The 27,223-nt window shown below is 43.2% G+C and overlaps 2 protein-coding genes across 4 annotated transcripts in view; one reads left to right on the top strand and one right to left on the bottom strand.

Moving 5' to 3' along the window:
- cerk (ceramide kinase) overlaps window positions 1-18,645 on the bottom strand; it is a 58,714-nt gene extending 40,069 nt beyond the window's left edge. Inside the window, exon 1 of the mRNA XM_086269527.1 lies at window positions 18,435-18,645. Within this exon, the coding sequence (XP_086125653.1) occupies window positions 18,435-18,573 (139 nt within the window). The 5' untranslated portion in view covers window positions 18,574-18,645. The remainder of the gene's footprint in view (window positions 1-18,434) is intronic.
- Window positions 18,646-20,248: 1,603 nt separating this feature from the next.
- The window catches only part of tbc1d22a (TBC1 domain family, member 22a), a 164,953-nt gene continuing 157,978 nt past the window's right edge, over window positions 20,249-27,223 (top strand). For all 3 annotated transcript variants that reach the window (XM_086268938.1, XM_086268939.1, XM_086268937.1), the window contains exons 1-2: window positions 20,249-20,496; window positions 20,959-21,015. In XM_086268938.1, coding sequence (XP_086125064.1) covers window positions 20,435-20,496; window positions 20,959-21,015 — 119 coding nt within the window. In that variant the 5' untranslated portion in view covers window positions 20,249-20,434. The remainder of the gene's footprint in view (window positions 20,497-20,958; window positions 21,016-27,223) is intronic.

Here is a 27,223-nt window from a genome sequence, read left to right as displayed (position 1 = left end):
AAACATATGATATCTTCAAAGAAGTAGGCAAATCAATTCCCCCAAAGGCACCCCCCGCCAAAACCCCCCAACAACCACACTCATGATACTATCTTTTCACAGTGCATCCGTAAAATATTCACAGTGTTTTACTTGTTCCACATTTTGTCATGTTGCCACCGTATTCTAGATTCATTGGATCAAATTCATTTTCACCCTAAAAATTCTACACACAATACCCCAGAGTGAGAGGGAAAAGTGAAAGAAAACAGGTTCGCTGAAATCTATGCAAATTTATTTAAAATACAAAACAAAAATACAACATATACATGAGCATTCACAGCCGTTGCCACACAAAACAGTCAGGGTGTTCCTCTGAACCACTTGGTCAAATTAACACAAGAAACAAACAAAACCGACACCCTAGTGAACCTAGTTGGGGAAGAAACTGGAAACAATGGCTAGCATTCCCGAATTCTAACACTGCTCTAATAACCCTGGCACATACACACATCCTCAGATATGCACAGACAAGGACACAATAATCACTTCACCACATACACAGAGCACATACCCCCACATAAATTCTCCACTTTTTAGCTCAGTGCGGTCCCTAAGCTACATGCTAAGCCCTCGGCCATACAAGGCAGATCCTCTCTGCTCTGACATACTTTTCTTTGTGCTTGAAAAGAATCTTGGCACTGGTAGTCAGCCATGTGTGTGCTGCCTATTCATACTACAGGGCTCAGTGTGCTACAGCAAACCGAAGAGGTCTGCTATCTGCAAAAAGTCAGCTTTTCAGGAACTGGAGGGAAAAGGGTCTTTTTTTTTGCCCAATAACTAGAAATCCTGCACACGAAGGAGAGAATTCAGATGTTTGTTTTCATTGCTACACTGATACCTAAGAACTCTGAAAGGGAATATTAATGTTCCTGCAGCCTTTTATTTAATCACTTTGAACATTTGTAAAGCTAATTACTGACATCTGTCAGTTACTTTTGCCATGCTTGGATGGTTGTTAAGTGACTCTTGGAGCTTCCTTGACCTTTTGCCCATTTTTTTAAAAACCTGCCCAGTGGCAGAATTGTTTGTCCCTGATCACATGTTAAAGGTCTTGACCTGTTCCGAGTTTCCCTTGAACTCCTAAAAGCTAGACAGTATATCGTGACACAGTGTATACAGGTTGAATGCTGATTGGTAGAAAAGCAGATTCATCTAGAAAAAGAGGAAGAAAGCTAAAACAATAAGGAACAAAGAAGCACGAATAAGGACGATGTTGACTGGTTTTTAACACTCTCTTTGTGTGTTTACGTACAGAGTTCTCTTTTCTGCTGTTAGAACCAAATAAACAAACTTAACCTGATGTACCTGTCGACTGAGCTCTGTCTGTTTCTATTTGGTTTTAACTTGGTTTAGTCCTCCTTCCACCGAGAAATCGACATGATCATACTTTTGTACTATGTGCATTTTGCTAGCCAACTGTAAATAAGCTCTTAGGTATTTGCTCAGGCTTCTTTTTCCCAACAAGGGAGCGGGCAGCTTAACTGGCATGGGATCAAGGCCAAGTTCAAAGACACACTCACATGCAGTGTGGATCAGGAGAAACATAATGAGCAGTTCTCCAACCCTGCCATCTAACTCTGAACCTCAAACCCTGGCAATGGCAGTGCGCTGCTTTGCCCCAAGTGTGCGTGTAATCCCCGGCTCAGGCACCGTTAGTGCCTTTCTCTACTGAGCCAGAAACATTCATATCCTCAGGGCCTCGGCTGCCACTAGTTTCCACTCAACCCACGTGAGATGAATTAACACCTGCGATGCAAAAGGGAACACTATTAAAAGGCAAGACCAGTCTGAAGACTTTTTACACCATCCCTGAAGTTGTCAGACAGGATTGTATACTAAATGTTATGTGGATTTTTTGAACTTGTAACTCTGTTATAAGACTTCTAGCAGATTTGATCAGTTTACCCAAAGAGCGATTATTCACTCTGAAAAAAGTTCAAAAACAAAAACAGATTTTTCATGTGACTGCTTGAGTCACATCATAACAGTCCGGATTCCCCCGAATGGAAACCACTTTGGTCAACACCATCACCCTACAGTCTCTCTCATGCTCGTTCCAATTATTTAGGCTTTTTTTTTTCCCCCACCAGGAAGTAAAACTCTTAATCCAGACACTTCTTTTAATACACTTTCACATACCAATGCATGCTTTGGTTTTAAATCGGACAAGGCAGGTTTCTCATGCTTCTGTCCACACCCTTCTGCAGTGAAGACAACAATTACACAAGCACGAACATTGCTTGTGTAACTGTTGCATTCATAAGCTATGGTTTTAATTCCCATGCCTAGAAAAATCTAGGTAGTTGCAAGAACTGGCTGATGACGTATGGTAAATGGACAGGTATTTGCACAGCGCTTTTTCTACTCAAGCTGACTTCTCAAAACACTTCCTATTACAAGTCTTACTAAGTCACACACATATGCATTGGGTTTTTTTCTAGATGGATCAGGAGCAACCTGTGATTTAGTATCTTGCACATGGTATGGACCGGTAGGACAGGATCAATCGACTGACCTTGCAATTGGTGGATCATCCTCACTCGACTGCTCCCGTCTCTCTACCAGCCGAAAAGTGCTTGGTAGTCCCTCTCTTTCCCCTTCGTCACGTAGTGATGTGTACGACACCCCAAACTTTGTGACTTCATGTATACAAATTTGATACTGTAAATGCACTTATGCACTTAAATCCGTGACTTATTTTATTAGAATCTCCACTTCCTTAATAGTAAGATGGATTACTATATAAATAGGCCCAAGTGTGGGTAAAATAGTGTCTTTTCCACCCACGACTATCACCCAGGTGCAGGATTTTGTTAGCGTGTTTGTCAAAAAGAGCACGGATTACTGCAGTCATTTCTTTAAGTGTGTCATATTTGAAGAAGAACACGGCAATGAAGTGCAAAGTCAATGAAGTGGCCCTTCAGGTACCTTGAAAGGTAGATATTCAGCAGCACTTGACGAGGATTGAGAGCCACAGGTCTTAGCAATACTAATTTCCTTTGGTAATGGAACAAAAAGGATCTTTTGTAAATTTAATGGAGTTTAGGAGGTCAGTTAAACTTCATTCCTTTGGTAAATACTTTCAACCATTTAACTCAAGAGCACAGTTCTGAAGAAAAGCTATTGTTCATTTTGGCACACTTTGAAAAAGGTAAGGCAGAATTGTGCCTTTTGGCTTTTTCTTTTTGGAATTCTGAACAGTACAATATGGCAACTACTAGGGCTGCTCGATTATGGCAAAAATGATAATCACGATTATTTTCACTGAAATTGAGATCACGATTATTTGACGATATTTATTTAACCCTTTAAGACCTACTATAGAACCAAGTCCACCAGAGCTTATATTATTTTTATTTATTTTTTTTACATGCTGTAGTGCCATTTGTGGGAGCATTTCAAGTTGCTATACATCAATACAACTGTTATAGCCCATATTTTAATAATATGTATGCATTAAGTGCATAGTAATTACATAAATTGCAAAAAAGTGCAATAAACTACAAAAAAAATTGAAAATCGCTTTTGTTTTGTTTACATATATTTCTACTTGGAGAAGTTTAAGAGGTTTATCCCTCAAAACTTTAAATACAATAAAGTTGCAAAAAATAGTTTCCCACCACAGGAAATTTATTTTGAGTGTCTTCATAGTTTTATTTTGGAGATACAGCAATTTTTATATACTGCAGGAAAAACAAAAAACAATCCTATGATGCAAATTTGCAAAGAAAACAGCATGTGCATCATTTCACTGTGGGAAGTGTTACGAACAGCTGATAGGAACGGCAAAGCGTGTTTCTGGAATATTATGTTTTTGTTCCTGCAAGCGCTTTTTATGCAATTTTTGCAAAGCTATATGTGGAACGAAACCGTGACCGAGGACAAGCTGATGGCATCAGATGTAAGTACAACTCCTCCGGTTTCATATGCAAAACAAATTATTGCGCTAGCTTACACGGTTCAGGTTCTACAGGGATTTAAAAATAGTTACGCAAAACGGAGCGTGCTGCTCTGACCGGCTTTAAAGGGTTAACAATGACTTTAAAAAAATAATATAAAATAGTGTGCAACACCACTGAAGTTTTTTTTTAAACTCTTTTCAACCAACGGCAGTCACTCTCCAAATAACTATAGCTTTCCGAGCTTCCCTCGGGTCCTCTTAATCAGCGGTCTCCACCCTTTTTTGCGCCACGGACGGTTTATGCCCGACAATATTTTCACGGACCGGCCTTTAAGGTGTCGCGGATAAATGAGGGAGGGGCTAATAATCGGCTCAGTCATTTTTAATGATCGTTGAAAGCCCAGATCGTAATCGTGATTAAAATTCGATTAATTGAGCAGCCCTAGCAACTACTCATGCAAGCATTTGGCCATCTTGCCTGGAAAAAAGGCCCCAAAATGAGCTGCAACAAATCAGTCAATGAATGTCCGATTCTATGGTCCTGCTGTCTTTATTGTCAGGATTTGATTTGTCAGCTGCAAGTTTCAGTCCTACACACTTCATAAACAAGGCTATGATGGCTTCCTCTTTGAGAATCTCTTTGCTCACAAAGGTCAAGACAAGACTACTTCCTGTTGGGAAAAGTCACAAGTTCTCCAAGCCCAGGGGTCGAGCCGGGTGTCAAAGACGCTTTCTGACCAAACAGTTACAGAGACTTCCTTAAGGTTTGCAGCCACTGCTGTGTTACTCTGAGAACTATACACCTTTTATTTTTGCTGCTAGCATTCAACAGTGACGAAGCACGTGAGCTGGCTAACACAGCTCCATAACAAGCTGGAGGGTGTGATAATTGGAGCGCTGCACTCTGTGTGTTTTAAAGTTTTCAGGTCTAACCAATACAGGATTTTTAAGAGCAATACTAATAATAAAGATGTCGCTAACATCTGCTCTATATATATATATAATTATTTATTTACTTATTTATTTACGCTTCGCCCATCATATCAGCAACCAGCTGATCATATCACTTCGTTCCAAACAAAGTGCTCACTGACAAACTATACAACAAATGATTCACATGGTTATCTCTTCTTTATTTTACTTCCACTTATTGGCTGTTGTAAATGCCTCTACGGGGGGAAAATAGTTATATAAGCTGATAATATTATCACACTCATAAACAGGTTGGACTCTAGAATAACAGAGTTTCAAAAGGAGCTACATGAATTTAGGCTAGTGGCTGAAAATGCCCTTTTTGTTTTTCTTAAATTAAATAACCTTTCTTTGCCGGTAGCCATTTTTGATCGTAACACATAAATACAGCAACAGCCTATGTATACAAGAGCCACTAACTTTATATGGGCCATCTTGGACAGACTGCAGCTCTTTGTGCTGGTAGTGATTGCCTCCAACAGCTCAACTATTGGATCCTTTGTGCCTCCATTGCCAAAATGTGCCGGTCCAAATGTGGGAAACCAATGAACCAAACCCATTCAGATCCCCTTTGACAGCAGTGATCTTACGTCCTTGTATTCATATTTCACTTGCCAAAGCAAGTTGACAGATATTCTTGCAAAATTTATGTCACTCTGATGCTCCTGAATCAAACATGCAATTCCTCTTTTGAAGGGAAGTGCAATAAAGCCTGGACTTTACTCTCAGTCCATTTCTGTCCGTTTTATCACTTCTTGCGGCTGTCTGTGGTTTACACAGCTAATGTGAAATCCATTCTGTGACATCTCTGCTTATGTTTCCACTGCACTAGTCACCATATACTGGTCTCACTGCTATGTTCCTCTTGTATTCGAAATTACCTACCTTGATGTAGGAGCAAAAATAATATGCGTGTGGGATTTCCTCCAAATGTTCCAAACTATGAAAAAAAAGTGTTTACTTACTTAGGTACCCAATTTCATTTTAATTCATGGGCTAAACACTGCTTTAGTTTATTGGAGTAGGCTACAACTGAAAATATTTTGCCTAGAAACCTTTAAAGTCCCCTCAAAAATTCTCAAGTATTATAGCTCACAAAAGTCAGTGTTTTATAGTCCACATTTAATATACCCACCATTTATAAAACAGATGCTAAACAGCCAGGATAGTCTGAAGTAAGGTGAGTGCAATTTCTCAATATTATGTCTCATTTATCCACACTGATCGCAAAGAAATACTATAGAATAGAATAGAATAGTGTCATGGTCCTGGGCCATGTGGGCCCAGTATTCTTAGTTCCTTGTATTTTTGTATTTCGTTCCTTATTTAGGCCATGTTTTCTGAGTTGCCCTGTTGTGTTGTTCCCTAAGTGTTTTCCCTTCATGGCTTTTACCCCCTGTGTGCCCCTCTGTGTATCTGTGAGCCCTCGTCTCTCCTTATGTTTTATTCCATGTTTCCCCTGCCCATTATGTCTAAGTTCTCCCCGTGCTCTCTCTCCCCCCTGTGTGCCCTCTATGTATTTATGAGCCCTCGTCTCCCTTTGTGGTTGTTTCATGTTTCCCCAGCCCGTTATGTCTGTGTTTTCCCCGTGCTCTCTCTCCTCCTGTCTGAACCTCTGTGCCTGTACATGTCATGTTCAGTTCACCCCGCCCTGTCTCGTTATGATTATCAGTGTCACCTGTGTTCCCCGTGTGTGCCCACTTTCCTCGTTTACCCTCTGTGTATTTCTGTCTGAGTCTCCCTCTGTTCGGCGTCGCGTTCTCCCTCATGTTGTGTGTAATTCTCCCCGTGGTTCGGTTCCTTGTACAGCTCATGCTTTAGTTTTCCCAGTTTTAGGTTATTTTGTATTACTTCTCGTGGCCAGCAATAAAGCTGTGTTTTTTGAGTTTATCCCCGTGTCTGTGAGTCTGCATCTTGGGTCCTTCTCCTGCCTGCCACACAGCAAACCATGACAGAAGAACGCGACCCCGAACTGGACCCAGCAGCTCACAACCCCTCCGCGGACCTCCAGGACGACTTGGTCTACACGGTGGAATACCACTGTGAGGAATGGGCGACGCTACCTCGAGGCGAATACCGGGAGACCGTAGCCGTCCGTCTTCAGCGGATGGTGTCCGGGCTCCCGTGGCTATTCGGCGCGCTGCGCCCCCACATCCGGGACTTTGTGTCCGCCGTGGGCATCCGTCCGGGGCAGCTGTCCCAGAAAGAACCAGAAACGGTCAGGATCGGGACCATGGGGCTCACCACCGTTACGCCGCCTGTTCGCTTCTCATCGGCTTCTACATCTCCGCCACCGCCTGTCTACACTACGTGGCGCACGGAGATGCCAGAGGCCAGCAACTTCGGTGAAGAGGAGCGGCAGCAGGTGTTACGGGCGTATCGGGAGGACGAGCTCCGTTGGAAGCCCTGGCTTATCACCGAGGAGGAGCTCTCGTCAGCTGTCCCACCACAGACCGACCACCCCCCCTCGCCGCCGCGATCGGGCTACTCGTCTCCTGCTTCCTGCCTGGCACGGATGTGGTCTGAGGGCGAGGAGCCGGTCGCCACGGAAGGCCAGGCTGAGCCCACGGCCGCCCCTAAGAGGAAACGGCGTTCCCGCCGCTGTCGCGCACCGCCACGGCCCGTTCTGCCCTCCACTGAGCAACACGAGGTGGCTGTGGGGGGCGCGGATTCCGACCTCGAGGAGCGGCAGCGCGCCGTATGCGCGCAACCGGAGGAAGAGCTACGAGAGGAGCCATGGCTCGCTCCCCCCTACGATGAGGTTTTCCGCGGGACACGGCTAGCCCTTGGGGGCCCCCGGAGTTGCCTGGGACTTCCGCCTGCCACTCCGCTAACTACCGCCTCCTCAGCCGCTGCGACGCCTCAGGAGCCTCCATCTCCCACGTCTACGGGGCCCACGGCCAAAAGAAAACGGCGTTCGCGTCGCCACCGCATCGCCCGACGCTCGGAGGTGAGTGAAACTGTCCAGTCGCTCCAAGTTACCTCTGAGCAGAAGGCATGTGAGGAGGCTACGGACTTAGCCGGTGAGGTGGCTAGCAATGAGCCGTTCACCGAGCCGCAGGCCAGAGACAGTTCCGCTCCCGCTTCACTCAACCCGGCAGGGACCACAGACTCGATTCACAGACTGACAAGGTTTCCCACCGCCTTTGGTTTTAATAGCAGTAGGGAGGTGTTTCCTTTGGTGTCTCTTTCCGTGTCTGCAGTTCCAACTAAATCTGAGTTGCCTGTGGTTTCTCTCTTCCCTCCTGAGCCGGCCCTGCTCCTCCATCAGTCACTGAATGAAGGCAACGAAAGCATAGCTAGTGCTCCGGTGTGCCCAGCTACACTTGCTTTTCACGAACCAGAGACTGTGAACACTGGTCATGAACCCCTAGCATGTTACCAAGATGCACACATAACAGCAGATCATGGTGACCAGGACACTGTAATGTCGCAACACGTCTCCTGTCTCCCCATAGATAACAAACCAGGTGGTTCTGAACTGTTTTGCTCCAGCACCATAACCACCACTCAGGAGATGGAAGCTGGGGTCAGGATTTATGTGACACCATTTTCTCCTGCCTCTATGAACTCGTCACTAGATAGGGTTTTGGCCCCGAACAATGTCATAACCACCCTCTCTCCGCCTGAAGCGTCACCTGCTTCAGTTAATGGTTCACGTACCGTTTCACCTGTATCTGTCTCTCCACTCAATAGGGTTAACACTCTGCAGCCACAGATCACTGCGGGTACGGGTTCCAACAAACACGTCCATCCAACACACCACAGTCATGCTACCACGGTGCCAATGGTTAGGTCCATATCTGTGTATTTACTGTTTTTCCAGGAGTCAGCTCCTGGTGATCTAAGCTTTGTTTTTGTGGATCGAGTGGCGGTCCTTGTTTTCCGTATGGTCGAACCAGCTCCTCTGAGCCGCACACTACCACCGGTTGAGTCCAACCAGCTTATGTTGACCTCTCCTAGGACTACACAGACTGGGCTAGTAACCTCTGAGCCCCTTCGGACTGATGTAGACTCTGGGAACCTAATGATTGCTGGCTCAGAACTGGTGGTCCCTACCACTGTCCACTTCATGGTTTCTTGTGTTAAGCTGTTAAGCCCTATGGACTGTTTTTTACCTGCTCTCTCTCTCTCTGGGTTTGTGCCTCAGCAGCCTGTGTTTCCTCAGCTCCTAGTCCAGCCAGGGGCCTTCATAACTGTTTGTCCTGCGTCTGCTGTTGGACTCCCAGGTGTGCCTATCTGGCACCCTGCGGCGACGCCACCGCTTCGCGTCACGTCAGCTGGAGGGCCCGAGGAGCCCACCCAGCCACCTTCTGCTTCTGCTCCTCCTGGTCCAGCTCCAGCCTCAGAGTCTTCGTCTGCTGCAGCTCCAGCCTCAGAGTCTTCGTCCTCGTCTGGCCCAGCCTCAGCCTGTGCTTCGCCTGGTCCAGCTTCATCCGCGTCGTTATCCTCGCCGGGTCCGGCCCCAGCCTCTGCAGCGACGCCTGGTCCGGCCCCCGCATCGCCACCGTCTGGTCCTGCCTCGTCTGGTCCTGTGCCCACCAGGCCACGGCCAGCACGCCTGAGACTGGAGAGCCGCCGCTGCCTTCCGCGCGGTCGGCCCCCTGAACTGCTCCGTCGTCTCCTTCGCCGCCGCCGCTGCCTTCGGCGCGGCCGGCCCCCTGAACTGCTCCGTCGTCTCCTTCGCCGCCGCCTTCCGCACGGCCGGCCTCCGGACCAGCTCTGTCACCTGTGCCACCCGCCTGGTCGGCCCCCCGACCGTGTGACCCGTGAACTCTTGTGCCTGTGGGCTCTGGGTCGGCCCCCTGAACTTTATTTGGACTATGGTCATGTGCTCCTGTGTTTTCTGTTGTTTGTTTTGTTTCCCGTTCTGGTCCCTCCGTCCTGGTCCCCCGCCTCCTGCCCTGGGTGGGTTGTTTTCTGTTTTTGTTTTGTTTTTCGGGTTTGGGCTGTCGGGAGCCAGCCCTTTAGGGGGGGGTGATGTCATGGTCCTGGGCCATGTGGGCCCAGTATTCTTAGTTCCTTGTATTTTTGTATTTCGTTCCTTATTTAGGCCATGTTTTCTGAGTTGCCCTGTTGTGTTGTTCCCTAAGTGTTTTCCCTTCATGGCTTTTACCCCCTGTGTGCCCCTCTGTGTATCTGTGAGCCCTCGTCTCTCCTTATGTTTTATTCCATGTTTCCCCTGCCCATTATGTCTAAGTTCTCCCCGTGCTCTCTCTCCCCCCTGTGTGCCCTCTATGTATTTATGAGCCCTCGTCTCCCTTTGTGGTTGTTTCATGTTTCCCCAGCCCGTTATGTCTGTGTTTTCCCCGTGCTCTCTCTCCTCCTGTCTGAACCTCTGTGCCTGTACATGTCATGTTCAGTTCACCCCGCCCTGTCTCGTTATGATTATCAGTGTCACCTGTGTTCCCCGTGTGTGCCCACTTTCCTCGTTTACCCTCTGTGTATTTCTGTCTGAGTCTCCCTCTGTTCGGCGTCGCGTTCTCCCTCATGTTGTGTGTAATTCTCCCCGTGGTTCGGTTCCTTGTACAGCTCATGCTTTAGTTTTCCCAGTTTTAGGTTATTTTGTATTACTTCTCGTGGCCAGCAATAAAGCTGTGTTTTTTGAGTTTATCCCCGTGTCTGTGAGTCTGCATCTTGGGTCCTTCTCCTGCCTGCCACACAGCAAACCATGACAGAATAGCCTTTATTGTCATTGTACAGAGTACAACGAAATTGGAGTGCCATTCCCTTGGTGCAAGTTTCAATAATAAATATAAATGTAAAATATAAAAAGTACAAAAAAAAAACAATCGTAAGTACTCAAACAATAGTATGTACAATATATACAGGATAGCAGCATTAATATAATGACAGTATGAATAGCAGCATAATATAATGACAGTGACGGTATGGAATAGGTTCAATTGTTTTTGTGCTTATTTACTACGGTGATAGCTCTGGGAAAGAAGCTATCCCTGAATCTGTTTGTCCTGGTTTTATGTGACCTGTACCGTCGGCCTGACGGTAATAGTTCAAACAGTTGGTTGCTGGGGTGAGAGTGGTCCTTGATGATATTGCCATATATAATCCCTGATCAAAGAAGGTCAGCATAAGGTCGTGCTGCCTTAATTTGGTGTGGTCTCTTAGTAACATGGCTGCAAATGTGACAATTCAAACCCCTGCTAAAGTTTGGACAACAGCTCTTAAGATTTGATCGGTGTGTAACAACAAAAAGTGTGAAATACAGTGAAATGCACAAAACAGTCCTAATCTCTCACTTCCACAATTTGCAAAGCCATCCAGCAGGCCAGACACTTCTGGTAATATGCCTGACACACATGCGATACAGTGAGGTGTATTAAATGTTAGTGTGAAGCACTGCTGCTGGGCTTTAATAGGCATTCCTGTGGCGCAACATAATCCTTTTTCTCCCGAGACTTGCAGCTACTTTAGCGGCAGCACCTTTAATTCAGATTGAACTGATAAAAACCAGTTCAATCAGCAAGGAGCTGCGTCTCTACAGGTGCATGTGTGAGGCTCGTGATCCATCCAGCTCATCCTGCTTCCCTAAAGCAAGATGGCATCCTGCTCGACTGGATTCCGCTGAACACACCGGTCTCCTACACAGTCAACGCAACGTCTGAAATCCTTGTCACACCCCAGCTGTTTTTCACTCGGGCGTTGAAGTGACGCCACCCCGGACATTTTCTCCTCAGCCCCCCTCAATTCGAGTTGTGAAATACACGACAGATTTAGACACGGCTCCTCTGAATTTTGATCTTGAGTCGGAGAACCCTATGCGTTCGTGCACGTCCACGGGAGACTTCGCTTGTGTTTATGATATCTCCGAGAATACGGCGCGTGCCCTTGCCTCCTTTCAGTCCTCTGACAACAATGAGCTGTCATCATATTCATATTCTGCTGCTGTTCTCGGCACCCCTCCCTTTACACATTGGTTCACTATGTAATCCCTTTATTTATAGTGTGGTGTGGCACTGACAGTGTGTTAGAGGACAAGCCAGTGCAAGCTTAAGGAAATGCTTAGGTGTTCCCTCCTGTTTGTATTGTTTCTATGTTATTCCGTTTTCTGCTTCGATCCCGAGCCTTCCTAGTCACATGTGTTTGCAAAAGATGAGACAAGATTTAGCTGAGTGTGTGAAAGTTACCAAAACTGTTGCTGATATTACAAAGCTTTCAAATAGCTTGGTGCTATCAGTGCCACATCATCATGCAGCTTTACTGCGTGATTAGCTTTTCCTCCTGTTGACCCAAAGCTCAGGTGAACAGAGCAATCACCGTAATGACAGATCCTGCATTGCTGCTGTCAGTGATGCAGTGTAAACCTGCGCAGTTTACCCAATCTCCAGCTGTCGCTTTCTGGCAGTGTTTATTTCTCTGTATCTCTCCCCCTCCCTCCCTCTGCAGCCGTCTCTCAGCATACAGACAGGGCTGTGCATTGAGCACCAGCTTTAGATTACAAAGCGCAGATCTGCCTGGGTACACATGGCAGTGAGCTGTCAAACAAGACGTGGATTTCTCCCAGGCACAATGGGTTTGTTAAGCCAACGCTTAGGTAAACAGATGGAGAGGAAAGGACAACCAAGGTGGAAGATGTAACAGGAGAAGAGTGGTGCCAGTGATGCTGCTAGTTCTCTACTATGCTAAAAAGTCACAGTCTATGATTTCAATATTTATGTTCACTGCAGCTCCGGTTGCTGCTTTTGGAGACATGCGTACGGCACTGCTGATCAGGTCGCACCCCCCACTTTGGCCAGGTGGAATGATATACAGTGGGGCAAAAAAGTATTTAGTCAGCCACCGATTGTGCAAGTTCCCCCACTTAAAATGATGACAGAGGTCAGTAATTTGCACCAGAGGTACACTTCAACTGTGAGAGACAGAATGTGAAAGAAAAAAAATCCATGAATCCACATGGTAGGATTTGTAAAGAATTTACAGGGTGGAAAATAAGTATTTGGTCAATAACAAAAATACAACTCAATACTTTGTAACATAACCTTTGTTGGCAATAACAGAGGTCAAACGTTTACTATAGGTCTTTACCAGGTTTGCACACACAGTAGCTGGTATTTTGGCCCATTCCTCCATGCAGATCTTCTCGAGAGCAGTGATGTTTTGGGGCTGTCGCCGAGCAACACGGACTTTCAACTCCCGCCACAGATTTTCTATGGGGTTGAGGTCTGGAGACTGGCTAGGCCACTCCAGGACTTTCAAATGCTTCTTACGGAGCCACTCCTTTGTTGCCCGGGCGGTGTGTTTTGGATCATTGTCATGTTGGAAGACCCAGCCTCGTTTCATCTTCAAAGTTCTCACTGATGGAAGGAGGTTTTGGCTCAAAATCTCACGATACATGGCCCCATTCATTCTGTCCTTAACACGGATCAGTCGTCCTGTCCCCTTGGCAGAAAAACAGCCCCATAGCATGATGTTTCCACCCCCATGCTTCACAGTAGGTATGGTGTTCTTGGGATGCAACTCAGTATTCTTCTTCCTCCAAACACGACGAGTTGAGTTTATACCAAAAAGTTCTACTTTGGTTTCATCTGACCACATGACATTCTCCCAATCCTCTGCTGTATCATCCATGTGCTCTCTGGCAAACTTCAGACGGGCCTGGACATGCACTGGCTTCAGCAGCGGAACACGTCTGGCACTGCGGGATTTGATTCCCTGCCGTTGTAGTGTGTTACTGATGGTGACCTTTGTTACTTTGGTCCCAGCTCTCTGCAGGTCATTCACCAGGTCCCCCCGTGTGGTTCTGGGATCTTTGCTCACCGTTCTCATGATCATTTTGACCCCACGGGATGAGATCTTGCGTGGAGCCCCAGATCGAGGGAGATTATCAGCGGTCTTGTATGTCTTCCATTTTCTGATGATTGCTCCCACAGTTGATTTTTTCACACCAAGCTGCTTGCCTATTGTAGATTCACTCTTCCCAGTCTGGTGCAGGTCTACAATACTTTTCCTGGTGTCCTTCGAAAGCTCTTTGGTCTTGGCCATGGCGGAGTTTGGAGTCTGACTGTTTGAGGCTGTGGACAGGTGTCTTTTATACAGATGATGAGTTCAAACAGGTGCCATTCATACAGGTAACGAGTGGGGGACAGAAAAGCTTCTTACAGAAGACGTTACAGGTCTGTGAGAGCCAGAGATTTTCCTTGTTTGAGGTGACCAAATACTTATTTTCCACCCTAATTTACGAATAAATTCTTTACAAATCCTACCATGTGAATTCATGGATTTTTTTTTTCCACATTCTGTCTCTCACAGTTGAAGTGCACCTCTGGTGCAAATTACTGACCTCTGTCATCATTTTAAGTGGGGGAACTTGCACAATCGGTGGCTGACTAAATACTTTTTTGCCCCACTGTACTAATGGATGGTCACGGCATGTGGTGCAGACATTCATATTACAAAAAGATTGATACCTAAAGGTCTCCGCCCCACCTTGTCATCTAGTGTAACCAACAGGTGTAAATCCATCCATAATTATTTATTAGATGGATTGGTACCAGCTTCCAGTTTGGATTCGGGAAACAGACACTATCTCTACTTTTAAGATGTGGCTTAAAACTTTCCTTTTTGCTAAAGCATAGAGTTAGGGCTGGACCAGGTGACCCTGAATCTTCCCTTACTTATGCAGCAATAGGTGTAGGCTGCTGGGGGATTCCCATGATGCATCGAGTATTTCTTCTTCAGTCACCTTTCTCATTCACCTCTCTGCATTGAATCATATTTGTTATTAGTCACAGCATGTCTTTTATCTCGTCTTCCTTCTTTCACCCCAACCGGTTGCAGCAGATGGCCCCGCCCCTCCCTGAACCTGGTTCTGCCGTAGGTTTCTTCCTGTTAAAAGGGAGTTTTTCCTTCCCACTGTCACCAACGTGCTTGCTCATAGGGGGTCATATGATTGTTGAGTTTTTCTCTATATGTATTATTGTAAAATTGAAATTGAGTCCAGCCTGGGGTCTTTTCTGTGTAGGTTTTTCACGTTCTCCTCATATCTGCAGTGGTTTTCCCCGGATACTCCGGCTTCCTCCCACAGTCCAAAGACGTGGAATTAGCAGGGTTAAGTTCATTTGTAAATTCTAAAAACCGTGAATGTTCCTGTGAATGGCCTCTGTGTTAGCCCTGCCGCAGGTTAGTGATCTATCCAGGATGTTCCCTGGATAGGGTAAAAAGCATGGTTGGGCTTTGAAAGCCTTAATTTATAAATCCAGAGACTTTTGGATTGCCATTTATGTCACCCACAGGATGGACTATAATAGCTAAAGTACAAAATTTCAACTTTTGACCAAATACCAACAGATATACACACACCGACTTTGCTCGTCAATGTTCTGAACCAACAGATTGTGACAATGGTAAACATTATCTCAATGATAACATGGTTCCCTTGTCATAAGCCATTTTCATCCACATTCTGCACAATGTTAAGATGTTTCTCCCAAGTAGCGCACAACATCCACTCCTCCACCTCACTACTCTGATAAAAAAATAATAATTTGGTTAGCTGAGCTGAGGAAGCTGCCTACGTAGATCAGGAGCAGGTCGGAGACACCAGTGACTATGGAAGACAGACTATTACCTGAGCTTTTCTCACCTCTGTGCATCCCTGCATTACGTGGACTTTGTACTGGCAGGTTAAACACAGTTTACTGTCTGATCTGAATATGTCAGGCTTACGTCCTAATGTGCACCTTTGTTGCGCAATGTCTAGAAAAGTGCAGGGCTCTGCTGATTGCGTGACAAGGCACTATATCACTATTTCTGTCTTTTCAGAACCCTTTGCGACCGAGTTGTAGTCCTGTCTGACTAATGGACAAAAATCAGCCTAGGTTTGCTTTGTCTCTTAACTTTGTTTTAGGCCGATTTTCGATACTTTCAATATTGATAAAAGTGAAGCCCTGCACGCCGGGTGTCTATGCAGCGCTGACATATGGGAAAGCAAAAATCTAAACCTCCCCCTCTGGCAGGGAGAGACATTCAGGCTTAGAGGGCCTGAGGAAGTATTGCTTGCTAAGCATAGTAATTTGGAGGGAAGGGGAAGCACTCTCTAAAGCATATGCCATGATTTATTCACGACTTTACTCTGATCTGAATTGCATCAGAGCAGTGACTCGACCATTATGTGGACAGAGCATTTACTCCAAGGCTCAGAGGCCATCTCAGTGACTGGCTTTTGTTTGTCTGCGTCTGTATCTGTGTGCAGTTTACATCTGGAAGCTCTGTTTTAAACAAATTCACATATAAGGTCAAGTGGTAACATCATTATTATCACGTTAACACAATTTATGGTTTCGGGTGTCAACTTCATCTTCTGGAAAATCTTCTATGGGCGGAGATGGAATATACAAGCTGGGGAGGATCTGTCAAACTTGAGTCATGCTGAATCATTTTTGACTATGATGTTTTTTTCCGTCTCTGTCGCGCAACAGATTCCCAGAAATGCCTAGCTTGGTTCCAGTTAGGAGTTACAAAAGCTAAATTGACGGTGATGAAGAAAAATGCTGCTACTGTGACCTGACTGAGTTCATCTGGAATATCCCTACTGTGAAAGACAACCACAAGTGCGATAGGGAAAAGTGTGGAATGTTTATGACAGTTAGGTCACTGGCGATAGCACAGAAACTGAGCACTTGTTTACGTGAGGGAAAATTCCAGCCACCATCCTTTTCTTCATTAAAGTCACTGATTAACCACACTGTACTGGCTGTACTTGTGATAATCGCACTCCACAGAAGTGTTATATGTTGAACCCACTGGCAAAGTGTCCTTGCTTGCTTCCCAACTCCACAATAAAGCTGACCTGCTCTTGTCACAGAGATCACTAGGGGGTGGGAGAGGGATTTTGATGTAGTTACACTGAGCATAGACTCAATAAATGGAAGTCTTTATGGCAGGTTATTATAGGGCGCTTGATACCACTTTGAGGAAGGTCAATGGGCAGGTTTAAATTTAAAGTGTGCGGAGCCAGCTGTAATCACTCTACTCGATCGTGGTACAGTAATTGCAGACCAGGGAGCTCATCTCGATGAACAAACATTAGCCTCTGGAGGTTATCTGAGGGTCCGGATTAAGTGGAAGTTGTCTGATGCGACGATGGGAAAGGGCGGAAAAAATAAAATAAAATTGGGAGCCCTGCTTGATAACCACAGCAACGAGAAGTGAATGCACATGCCATTAATCCAGTAAATTAATCTCGACCACAGTACACCAGCTGGGTGTAAAACCATAAAAGATAAATATGTTAGGTAATCAAAACTGGGAGAAAGAGAAATGAGAAAGCCATCCAGGCAAAAGCAAGGAACTATGGACGGACAGTCATAAGCTAGAAAAGAAACAGACGCTTCTAGGTTGCAAAAAACATCACTGCAACTACGACTATTTGTCAGGAAGTGTGTGAAATTGTCAACTACGCAGCAAATGTTGTTGTTGTTGTTTTTTTGTTTTTTAAAAATGGTGAAACCAGTTCATAGTTTTGAAAACGAAGATTTTTGGTTTTCTCATTTACTGAACTATTCATATCATGTGTGTATTGCAAGCAGCAACACATCCTGAAAGTGATAAAACCTGCAGTTCTACTAGTGGCCACTTGGACTCCAAGACAGCGAGTCGATTCCCATAAAGCTCCTTATTAAAATCCCCAACAGCTTGTACATAAAAATAAATTTGGTCTTTGAGTTTAAAATGCCAATCTGTAGACTTCTTCAAGGTATTCACGCAAGCTTGGTGTGGGTAGAAGGCCATCTTTTTATGGCATGCATACAGCTGAAACAGCAGTATGTGGGTATGTAGATCTGCTTACAACTGCAGTACTTAATAGAACAATGCTTGGGTTAAACTTGTAAACAAGCAGCAGACTTCTGGTTTGGACAGCCTGGAGTTACAGTAAAGTGGATATAGTGAGGGTAGAACTCAATCCCGGCTCTGACTTCTTCTTTTCCTCTTGCCTGCTCAAACTCGCCAGGTTATACTGACCAAGCTTAATGTGTTTTCTAAACGAGCTGACACTGTGAACGTTTTCAAAGAACTCACCGGACCATTTCATGACTGAATTAATGAATGAAGTGCTTCCTGGAGGGGGGCATGTCAAATAACAGTGAACCCATAACAGTGAACCCTGCAGGCTGCACATTAGAAACACCGGCTGCTTATTACCTGCGACTTAAAAAACCCAACAAGAACAATAAACCCCCCACACCTGTGTGACCTGCACCTGTCAGTGAACGGAGCTGAACTACCACAGCTTCATATCCTGATTGAGGCTTTCTCAACATGTGCCTACTCTGATCAGGAGCCCAAACAGCTGCTGCAGTTTTTTTCTTTTTGCATATATAACAATGGTTTCATGTCCTGAAGGCAAATAGTGGATGAACATATAGGCAAATATGCTGCGCTCTAAAATACCATTCACATTCACGTTTCCACTTTGCCATGTTAAATGAATACTGATGTGTTTAGCCGGTGTCTATTTCGTCAGTTTCCCCCATGAAACCTACACTTATGTCACACTTACCTGAGTCACAAGTCCCCGAGCATGGTTTTCTACTTTTCTCAACCGGTTTCCACGCCAAAACACTGCGACCGAGAACTACTTCTACCTGCCTGTGCTTCTGAAAGAGCTGCGATGACAGTAACGTGACTTGTTTCTCCATATTACCGATCCTAGGTGTCACTCGTTACGCCGCTGGATGCTCCTCATTGCAACTTTATTATCGCCCGCGCGTGCCAAGTGTCTGCGCTGTTTGCAGTGGTTACGCCGGTCGGCCTGAGCCGTCAGGGAAAGGGAGGGGGGGGGAATTTAGGATGAAGATCGTGTATGAGAAAGATGACTCACTCAGTAATAAAAATCAACCTGGTCTAATAATAATAATAAACGTTATTTATAAAGCAGACTTAAAACCAAGGGTATACCAAGGTGCTTAACAAGTAACATAGAGAATAAAAGGAAGATAATAGAAATAGAAATGTGACCATAATATGAAAAAAATAAATTTAGAGCCTTTTTGGGAAAACTTTGTTGACTCCATTTATATGTAGGGGATTTTCACATTCTTCTCTAAAGAGGTATGTGCCACCCTGCCTAGACCTTATGCCCCTCCTTTGCCCCCATGTAAAATTTTAACGATCCACCACTGATTATGACTCACAATGTAAATAACATAAAGGGAAAATTAGGGCAGAGTGAGCCCTCTTACCTTTAAGGCTACCAATTTCAAAACAAAGTATCTACAAGGGTAAGCGTGTGTACGGAAGATTAGGGCCACTGGAAAAATAAAAAACAGGTCTGAATTCTGAGAAAAAAAGTCAAATTTCGGAGAAAAATTGATTAATGTTAGAATTCTGACTTTTTACTCAGAATTGTGAAAATAAAAAACAAAAGAACATTTGTTTTTCCCTGTTCTGTACATATGAGCACACTGACTCTGACTTAAAGCATTTGCCTTTTAACAAAACACACTCTAGAAGCAAGTCTCACCACTAGATAGATAGATAGATAGATAGATAGATAGATAGATAGATAGATAGATAGATAGATAGATAGATAGATAGAAACAGCAAATACAAACTAAACTTTATGCAGGTTGCCTTCATTGGCACCGCACTAGCTGTAGATATGTACACGTAACAATAATAGTGGGTTATTTTTCTGATGAGCGGAGCTAGAACTTAGCAGAACAGAAAGGCCAAACGTGTTGTTTACCGAGTCAAGTCATCCTCATATTCATATAGTTACTCCACAATGATAATCCATTTGCTGTAATACTGTAATATTAACTATTACTTTATACAGCCAGTTTATTAAACATTTAGTTGATATGTGGTTTCCAGGACAGTTTATTGTTTATTATAGCCTCAAAAAAAGCATCATTCAAGTTTAATTTCCAAATTCCCAAGCACATAAAACCTGTATTAATAGAATCACCTGTCAGTTCACCAAGTTCATAAAATAAGTTTGAAAAGCCTAAAATAAACCTGACTTTATTTTATACATAGTGAGAACCAACATTCAATATATGGCATCACACAAACTACAGATTTATATTACAAAAATTGTATGAGAACCGATCTATTTAAAGATTCTGCCTGAAAAACAATGTATACATATTATATGAACATTTCTAAATATCCAAAAAACCCTCCTATGATCCTGTCCATGTATTTTCGTTGGTGATATTGTATGCCTTCCCTCTGGTCCTGATGCTGGAGGGTCTCTTTGATTCACAGTCGGAGTTTCTGTCAACACAGCAAAGGCCGTGGAGCATGACGTCAGCGTCCTATTAAAAAAATGCTCCTACCGACAACCAGATCTCACTTGTGATTGGGTTACAGTGAGGAAGTGTCACCCCAGCCAATCACAGTCGCGTTTACTTGCCGATTAGGCAGTATCAACATGGCAGCTTTCTGAGTTTCTGAGGAGGGGAGCTGGTGTAAATAAACAGACATTTAACATTTTTGAGATAACGACAGCGTCGGGGTGTTTGAGTTTAGGACTGAGTGGACCGCTGCAGGAAGATGTCGAGCGACGGAAACAAAAAACAGTTCTGGAAAAGGAATGCAGCGAAGGTTCCTGGCAGGTGAGTGACGTGTTCCCTCCTGCTTGTTAGCTTAGCGTAGCTAGCTTCACTCAGCTGACGCTGCGCTGCTGCTCTTCAAACGCCAACTTTCACTTTGATTGTTGGGGCTTTGCTGTTGGACAAAGTTCCCATTCTTGTCACTGGCCAACGTCTGTGGTAAAAACGTCTCGTAGACGCATTTTACCCCTTGCAACTGTTAGCTAGGCTAAGAGCTAGACTGCTAACAGTGGCTAATAGTTCATCAGTACTCCGTCGCAGAGTTGTAACTAATGACACAGTAACTATTTCACAACACGAGTAGTCAAGGTCTCACGGCAAATTATTGCACTTCGGGTCACACGGAGTCTCACTCCTGCAGTTTAAACTGGTATTGCTTTAAATAGCTTAAAGCTAACATGCTAGCTTGCCAGCCAGTGATCGAATAGTTCATTCATTTCCATTCTATCTTTTCCACTTCCTCAGCATTCAGCATGTGTACGGTGCACAGCATCCACCCTTCGACCCGCTCCTTCATGCAAAGTAAGTTAAACCGACTTCCTTGTTGTAAAAATAAATACCATGTGATCTTGGTGAAGTTCTCTGGCCCAATGTCAGTTTTTGTGTCATGTGATAAACTAGACTTCAAAGCCCAATTGATGTCGACCCGGTACTTTGCTTCAGATTTAAAAAAAGTGATGTACTGTTGAGTGGAGAAAAAAAACTGTCCCTACCATGGGAAATTATTATTGTTTTGTGTTAATAATGGTTGGTTTTGGAAAAAAAGTTATAATCCATTTAGATTAGGTCATTCTCTTTGAATGGGACGTAACTGTATACTTGTTTTTTTTGTTTGTTTGTTTTTGCTTGAGTTCTGTTGTTGTCACTAGCAGAAATCATTTGCCTTCTGCTGAAGGTTTAAAATCAATGATCTGTCTCAGTTGTTCCATCTGTATCAGATGCTGAAACCGATGTTTTATTGATGCTTACCACTTTTGGGGGGGGGGTTACTTCATGAAATCATGAAAAAATACCTAAATGTCTTTCAGCTCTTTTTCACACTACTTTTAAACATTTTGCCAGCACAAAATTAATTTGACATAACAAAAGAAAAAAGATTCTGCCTCTGCTGTCTCTGCTCTGTTCACCCTGTCTATACTCCAGCTGTCAGTCAGTGTGTCTGTTTGGTGGACGATACACACGGCAGACGGGGTGAACCCTGCTGTTAGGTTACATTCTGCTCCGCGGCTGCTGAGTGAGCCCTCATCTGGGACTCTCCTCAGCTCTTTCCGGGACAGTGGCGCAGCTGCCCCTCTGTTGGTCTTCCTTGGTCTCTTGTGTTCTGGGGGCCTCTGGATGTCTGGAGTTTTGATCTCCTCCACACCTGCTTCACGCCCTGGAGGACGGGGCTGTGGCCCCCCCACACCCTCTAGCAGATTATTACATGAAGGAACCTTTTAAAAAAACAAAAAACAAGCGTGTCCATGCTCACAGGTGTACACACGGGTGATCACACCCACAAACTACACCCTTTTTGGCTCCTACCTCAAAGCACACTGTGTTCTGTTGATCTTATGTGCTGCACAATAATGTTTAACATTTAGTATTTACTGTCATATTCCCATATATCATTGTGATGCTGTTTATTCTATTACTCTTGTTCTCTTCTGCTTGCTTTCTTTTTTCTTTCTCAGCAGGTGACCCAGGTGATTGATATATGCATTTTTTTTTCTCTGCCCGTTCTGTTGGTTTTTGTCTTTTGCCCTTCTCCCCCGTCCCTCTTCTCAGCTGTTTCTCTTTCCCTCTTTCTTTCTCCCCTTCTTTCCCCCAGTCAAGTCTGTCTCGTATTCAGTAAGTGAAAATAAAATAAACAATAAAAGGTGAATCAAATGGACCATTACGGCAAGGCTGGGATGGTCAGTTTGGTAAAGTAAATCCGTCGGGCATCTTTCTTTGCCTTTAGACAACAATTCTGAGGGCAAAAGAGCCAAACGGGACAGGCCAAAATCTGGTTGTCTGGCGCCTTCCTGAAGGATTACATGGAGGTGTGGCTCTGTTTGTGTGATAACACAAAATTACTGTGGGGATTAACTTATTTCTCTAGTTTACTTCTTTGTTTTGGTTAATGCCTCCCTGCAAACACCACCGACCATCATTGCCTTCTCCCACAGTAACCAGTAGGGCTGTTCGATATAACAATATATATCGGATGCCGATATAAAAACGTCTATCGTTTCATTTTACGCTATCGTTTGTTTCGTGGTGTCGCAAAATGAACTGTTTACATCAATATTCTTTCATCGTTTTGATGGTCACTGTAGTGGCTATATTAATTTCTTAAACTTCTCTTTCTCTTATATTTTATATAACCACACTACAGACGGACAAGCGCCTGTTTTTATGCGTTGTGGTTAGCAACAACGATGGTAACACCATCGCGTGTCCGCTTGTTTATGTTCCACATAAACCTTTCACCATAAAGCTCAAGATCCTGTTGAGACTTTTCAAAATAAACTGAACCACGTGAAAGAGCAGATTATTTACGGATGAGAAGCAAAAAAAGAGCCGCCAGGTGCTAAAAAATAAACCTTAGACTCAAACGTTAGAACAGGCTTTTCCCCGCAGCACGCCGTGTATAAATACTCAAAAAGAAAACGGCGGCCGTTACAACTTATGTCTAAAAATGTATAGTTTCATGCATCGGTTAAAACACTCGACTCCAGCTACATGACGCGCAGCTGGAAACACTTCCCGCAAGTCGAGCTGCCCGAGATTCACAGAATTTAAAGAAAATGTTACATTTTTGTGATTTATATCGTTATATGATTTTGGTCATATCGCACAGCCCTAGTAACCAGCACTTTCTGCTTTATGTCATAAGCAGATTGTTTTGTTTGTTTTTTTTATCAGTTTTTGTGAGATAACTGATAAATGGCTCAAATGCTATAAGTAGGCTACTTGAGCAATTTGACCAATTTGAAATGTTCATTATTGCACCTTCAGTTTACCGGACCTTGTGAAAACGCAATCCTGTGAGCAGCAATGTTTTTTGTGGGGAAAATAATTTATGTACACTTAAAAAGGCGGCTAATTTCAGCTTATTTAAAGGTAGGCCTGTTTTATCCAATGTATTGGTGCTGAGATAGATTTCTTCTACCTCAGTTTGTCACGGCACAAAATGCTCAGGTGTGGCTGAATGGCTGCTGTATTTTTAGCCACATCCCAGTGACGAATGTGGACGTATATGTTTTTCCATTACACAACTGACGAATGAACATACCATCTGTGACATCATGGGCTGGGTTGAGCCTATTATTACTTACAGTTACTTCAATGTGTGTAATGTCATTTGTCAAGTCTTTCAGTTATAATTCTGGTAATCTTCTGTTTTGCACTTTGAAACTGCAGAACTGGAATGACTACAGAGGCAGTGACTCTACAAGAAAGTCCAGTCATTTTGTGACTGGGTAAACAAGTTGAAGAAAGTTGAGCAATTCTAAGCCTTGATTATACTTTCTGTGTCTGCATGTCCACTAAGGCTCCAAGTGATGTAAATTTCATCATTAGATGGTGGGCACAAGGGTCTGTGTGCACGTCTGCGTGCCTGTCTGTTAATTGTGATTGTCTGCGGAGAGTTGTCATTACAGTGCTCCAACTATACATGCTCATGTGTGGTTGGAGCATAGCAGCTCTCCGTGTCCATGTCTGCAATAGAGTATAATCAATAGTGATGAAACGGTTGATACCAATAAGTAGTATTGGTATCAAAGCTGGTATTGGTATTGGATCAATACTGGTGAGATACCTTGTTTCTGTCCTCAAGGTTCAGTATGTATCCCACTAAACTGTTTTGAAAAAGATTATTTTTATTGGAAATGAGGGAAAATATATCTCAAAAAGCACTAGTGCTGGGCGATATGACGATATATATCGTGTGGAGGATAGAAAAGTGTCTATCTTGCCATTTGTCTTCTATCGTTTCTAACCCAAATTTTAGATATTATTACATAAAATATATAATTAACCCTTTACAACCGGTCGGAGCAGGCACACTCCGTTTTACCTAACTATTTTTAAATCCCTGTAGAACTGGAACCACGTAAGGTAGTGCAATAAATTTTTTTGCATGTGAAACCGGAGGAGTTGTACTTACATCTTATGCCATTAGCTTGTCCTAGGTCACGGTTTCCTTCCACATATAGCTTTGCAAAAATTGTATAAGAAGAAAAAAGCAAAAACATAATATTCCAGAAACACGCTTTGCTGATGTTCATAGCACTTCCTACGTTGGCATATACGTCAACGCGAACTATTGCATGTCCGCCATTACCTGCCCGAAACTGGAAGTGACGTCATTTTTGCGAAAGGGCCTTATTAGCCTTTGTTGGTGTTTTTAAAAGTCATGTTAGACTTTATGCTTTTCTGTATAGTTTCTGGGATGGTTAGAACTCAAATTACACTGTTGGAAATAGTTTATTTTGATGCATTATAATATTTATTTTCATTTTTCCTGTAGTATATAAAAAATTAGTGTATCTCAAAAATAAAACTATGAAGACACTCAAAATAAATTTCTCGTGGTTGGAAAGTATTTTGTATTTACAGTTTTGAGGGATACACCTCTTAATTTTTTCTAACTAGAGATATATGTAAAAAACTAAACAAAAACGATTTTCAATTGTTTTTGTAGTTAATTGCACTACAATTTTTTTGCAATTTATGTAGTTATTATGGACTTAATGCATACATATTATTAAAATTTGGGCTATAACGGTTGTATTGATATATGGAAACTTGAAATGCTCCCACAAATGGGACTACAGCATGTAAAAACATAAAGATAAGCTCTGGCGGACTTGGTTCTATGGTAGGTCTTAAAGGGTTAAATAGCCTGTGGCAAATATATTAGTGTTGTCTTCTCACTATACATGCTCTTAACTTTATGCAAGAGAAAATAAAGTATAAAAAAATGATATTTTTCGCAACGAAACTCTGTCTCGTGGTTTGCGAGCTGGTGCTGCTGTACGTGCACCCGGATTTGCGACATACTTTACGGTAACTCAAAACAAAGACTGCACCCTCGGCACTCGCTGTTTACAGACTGCGTACTTTCTAGATGACCACAGGTCAGGTGGTATATCATGATATATATCGTTATCGTGATATAAAATAATTCATATCGTGATAAATATTTTTTCCATATCGCCCAGCACTAAAGAGCACTATAAAAATATATCTTTAAACAGAATTTGACCCAAAGTCCTTTAAAGGAAAACACAATCAAATTCCAGGTCTAAAGCAAAATCCAACTTCAAAATACATGAAAAGCTGAAAGGTCTGTTTTGTTGTTAGCTAATTATTGTGGAAAATAAATAAATATTTAGTGTTCATTAAAAAATGTTCATATTGATGATTCATCTTGTAAATCATAACACATTGCTCTCCCTTCCATAGGCTGTCTCTAAGCTGAAAGTCTCAGTATTGGTGTCGGAAATATTGACTTCTTATTTTTTTTGGTTTTGGATTAATATCAAAAATTGCTTTAAAGTAATTTGAGAAACATCGTTCCGTGTGGACAAAAGAAAGTTTCACATTATCAAAAAATAAAAGTGGGGCCTTGAAGTTTGTCTACACAGATGTCCAGTGTGTTGTAGAATAGTATAGCATACCATATAGTGGCATTAGCAGTGTCTCTAACATTAGTAGAGGTGCAGCATTTATGAAAGTCTAGGCAGATACCAATAATATTGTTTAAAATCATAGCTTTCATGGCATACATACAGTATAGCACAGCTTAATTTTAAGTGGCCTGAACTGGACCGTTAATACTAGTGTCCTGTAAACTATTGAAAAACACTTACAACTTGTGCCCCTTTCTTTCAGAGTAGCATTCAAAGAAGTGCTAGTGTAACAAATAACGCCTGTCAGCACTGCTCTATGGGCTGTGGGCTTGCAACTGTAAGAAATGAATGAGTAAAATCACAAAAACCCAGACTATTTTTATTTCAAAAACAATAATTTTCTGTCAATTTGCAAAAAAAAACATTTTTCTTTTTATCGTGAGCTCACTGTTTTTGTTTGTTTGTTTTAAGAAAAAGAAAACTTTGTTGACAACAGGAAATGGCTAGATCCTTTCTCTCTTTTTAATAGAATACTAACAAAGCAAAACACATCTACTTCAGTCATTTACTGGTTTATCTTTTACTTAATTGGTTTGGTGTAGTATGCCAGACCATAGGTAATGACTTCAGAACTGATGAGAATACAGTTAAAAGCTCTCCTCTGACAAACTTAATAGCTTAAGAGTTTTGCAGTCAGCAATGTGTCTGTCCATTCATTTTATAATTTCACTTGAGGTTTGTCACTTACACTCACATTTACTTTAGTAAACTCACTTCTGAGCAGGACATAGTGTAGAGTTCTTTTTCTCTCTGGATTTCTCTCATACACGCACTCAAATAGAGGGGAACACAGTCTCCTCTTCAGTAATAACCCTTTTCTTTCTTCTGATTAATGTTTACTCGTGTAGATTTCCACAGAGGGTTGAAATTAATTTGCGTGTTTTCAAACTTTCCCTTTCTTTTGAGTTAGGATGGAAGTTGGCCAACGTGTACACGTCTCCTGGTTCTTTCTTATGGTAATAACCGTCTTTGTAATAGGGAAATTACAGTTCGGGGGTGGTAGTGCTTTGGCAGACCGTGTGCATCTTCAGACTGCAGAGAGTGTCTGTTGTCAGATGAGGGCAGTGTCA

Source organism: Aulonocara sp. 'chitande type north' Nkhata Bay, linkage group LG17, assembly GCF_057382095.1.
Source record: "Aulonocara sp. 'chitande type north' Nkhata Bay isolate Kocher_YH1m ecotype deep benthic linkage group LG17, A_spYH_male_GT1.1, whole genome shotgun sequence".
NCBI classification, from domain to species: Eukaryota; Metazoa; Chordata; class Actinopteri; order Cichliformes; family Cichlidae; genus Aulonocara; species Aulonocara sp. 'chitande type north' Nkhata Bay.
This window is presented reverse-complemented; position numbering and strand designations above follow the sequence as displayed.